Raw genomic sequence first — 2574 nt, forward strand, 5'->3', positions numbered from 1 at the left:
AAACTGCGCTGGTCAACTCTCCACATACTGCAACGGATCGTTTCGCCAAAGGAGATGCGCTCGTACTCTCACCAACAGCATTTTCACTGGATACATATTCACCAGGGGCGTAGCCGGTTGAGTGGGTGCGGTGGCACCCCCTCCCAAAATAAGGCAGAACAGTTTCGCTGTCTAGTACTGCAATGGAAAATTTGCAGGGCAACAAGTAAAACTCGATAAGGCCAACAAAAGTACACATAAACTTATGATAGGCCTATGCCTAGCAGTAAAACAAAATGTTTAAAAAATGATCCCAGTAATTCAAAATAAATACAGTGTATTCTTTCCTTCCTTAATGTTTACGTGCCGACGCTAATGTGCCCTCGTGCTCATACGGCCCTCGTTTCTTTCCACGGGCTACTGTAGGTGAATTCGCCCAAAATGCGACTTTTGTTTTATTACACGCATTGGCAGTTCAATTCTGGGGCGGATGCAGGAATTGCCGGTAGGGGGTGCGTGCCTCCACCATGGTTGGGGCTGAGGGAATAGAACATTTTGAGACTAGGGACTTCTCAGGCGCGATTCCAGCGTTTGAGCTCGGTTTCCATAGAACCGCTCACCCTATCGGCGACATTGTGGTTATCTGTAGATACCAGTGTCCGTTTTAATATCGCAATCCACTGGCACAAAAAGTTTTCATGAATTTTTGCTCATAGTAATAAGCATGCATAGTAAAGAACTTCGTAGTTAATTGCTTGGGCGGATGCAGTGGGGGTGCAGACTGTGCGGCCGCACCCTCTTCCCCCTAATTTGTATTAAGAAAAATAATTGTTGTATTGTTCTAAGGCATGAGAGTAAAATTTTTCGGGCACCTAGAGGCAGGCGCGGATCCAGACCTCTTCGCACCGTTCGCCAATATAAAGTGATATCCGTACCTGGTTGTCTGGTGAATCCCAACTATTTCTGTCAGAAATGTCACTTACCTAAACCAAAGACAAAAATATACAGACAAAATAACCGTTTTGCATTGTCTAAGTATTAATCAAAGAGGGACTGTAATTAAATCGGCTGCACGATAACATACGGTACACTGAGTTATTTTTTTATTATAATGATTTATTTCACAATGTTTAATACAAAATCAATCACAGGGAGGATAGGCTATACCTGTGTGTTGATTCTTATAACCTTATTGAAAGGCATATATAATTTTATTAGTCTTTAATGGAGTTCAATGGAGTTGGTAACCTAATTGTAGACATAGAGCTTAATACTTATGAGCACACTTTGATACATTTATTTTTTTTTTTTTGAAATTGGATTTAACATGTGCATAATAATTTTGATAAACAATCATAATCCTCTGTACTATCTATTAAACATTTAAAGAACTTCCTTATGTTGTGGTCATATTAGACTGTAATTTGACTCATTTTTTTTTTTTTTTTTTTGAATTTGGATTTAACAGGTGCATAATAATTTTGATAAACAATCATAATCCTCTGTACTATCTATTAAACATTTAAAGAACTTCCTTATGTTGTGGTCATATTAGATTGTAATTTGACTGTAATTTTTTTAATGGGATTCAACAGGTGCATAATAATTTTGATAAACAATCATAATGTATCTCGGCAATTAAATGGCCTAAATATAAGGTTACTGAATTTAAAATTGTGCCAAAACCACTCAACTTCTAAAAATATAATTTAAAGTGTAGTAGATAATAAGGAGCTTATAACATTGTTTAGTATTATGAGTTGTTTCCAGTATTATTATTTCTAAGTTTGCTACAGTTAAAACTAATTCATAATTCTCGTAATTTTAAATAGATTGCGTAGAAACTAAAAAAGCACACAGGGTCTGCTCACCCGAATTGGATCAATGTTGTCAGAATGGGGGAACATGTCTCGATACCAACTACGGTATAACCGGCAACTGCTCCGACGGTTGGATGGGTGATTACTGCAGTGAGCGCTGTCCAGTAAATTTCTACGGTCCAAGATGCAGCCTAGAATGTCCGGCTTGCAGTAATGGTGGTACATGTGATCCAGTTAAAGGGCAATGCGACTGCTTGCCCGGCTGGACTGGACCAACTTGTGATGAGAAATGTAGTTCGGGGTGGTATGGGAAAGACTGCACTCTTGATTGCAGGAGCTGCAACTTAGATGGTAATCAATGTCATCATATAACAGGTGAATCGTAGGTGCTTATGTAAAAATAATGCAACGTGTGATCCAACAACAGGAGAATGTGAATGCACTCCTGGTTGGTCTGGTAAATACTGTCAAGAAAGTTTAAAGCCAACGATTGACTCTTTAAAATGACCAGTCAATTGCAGTAAGGATTATGGTTGTGACCAAGATGGACATTGCATCAAATTCCACATGGAGTGAAGACACGTTGTCCTGCCTCCGGTAATTTCTTTTCTTTTGAATTTATACTCTTGTTTTCTGAATTCAGCATTCTGTTTGACCATGACACCGAACAATGCAATTACTTTCTGTACATCACCGTTCACCCTGACAACTATGGGGTGCCATACGCAGCAAAAGTCCATGTTAAAATCAAAATGTAATTGCAAAATTCAATGTC

The 2574-nt window shown here is 38.7% G+C and overlaps 1 protein-coding gene across 1 annotated transcript; it reads left to right on the top strand.

Moving 5' to 3' along the window:
* Positions 1-506: 506 nt before the first annotated feature.
* LOC117124461 (multiple epidermal growth factor-like domains protein 11) lies at positions 507-2150 on the top strand (the record flags this gene model as incomplete). The annotated part of the gene is made up of 2 exons (XM_033270692.1): positions 507-624; positions 1812-2150. Coding segments are annotated over exons 1-2 (457 nt in total), but the record flags the coding sequence as incomplete, so codon positions are not given.
* Between the last annotated feature and the right edge of the window lie 424 nt (positions 2151-2574).

This window comes from Anneissia japonica, unplaced genomic scaffold (genome assembly GCF_011630105.1).
Source record: "Anneissia japonica isolate Jap-2015-1 unplaced genomic scaffold, ASM1163010v1 scaffold665_len1252844_cov201, whole genome shotgun sequence".
NCBI classification, from domain to species: Eukaryota; Metazoa; Echinodermata; class Crinoidea; order Comatulida; family Comatulidae; genus Anneissia; species Anneissia japonica.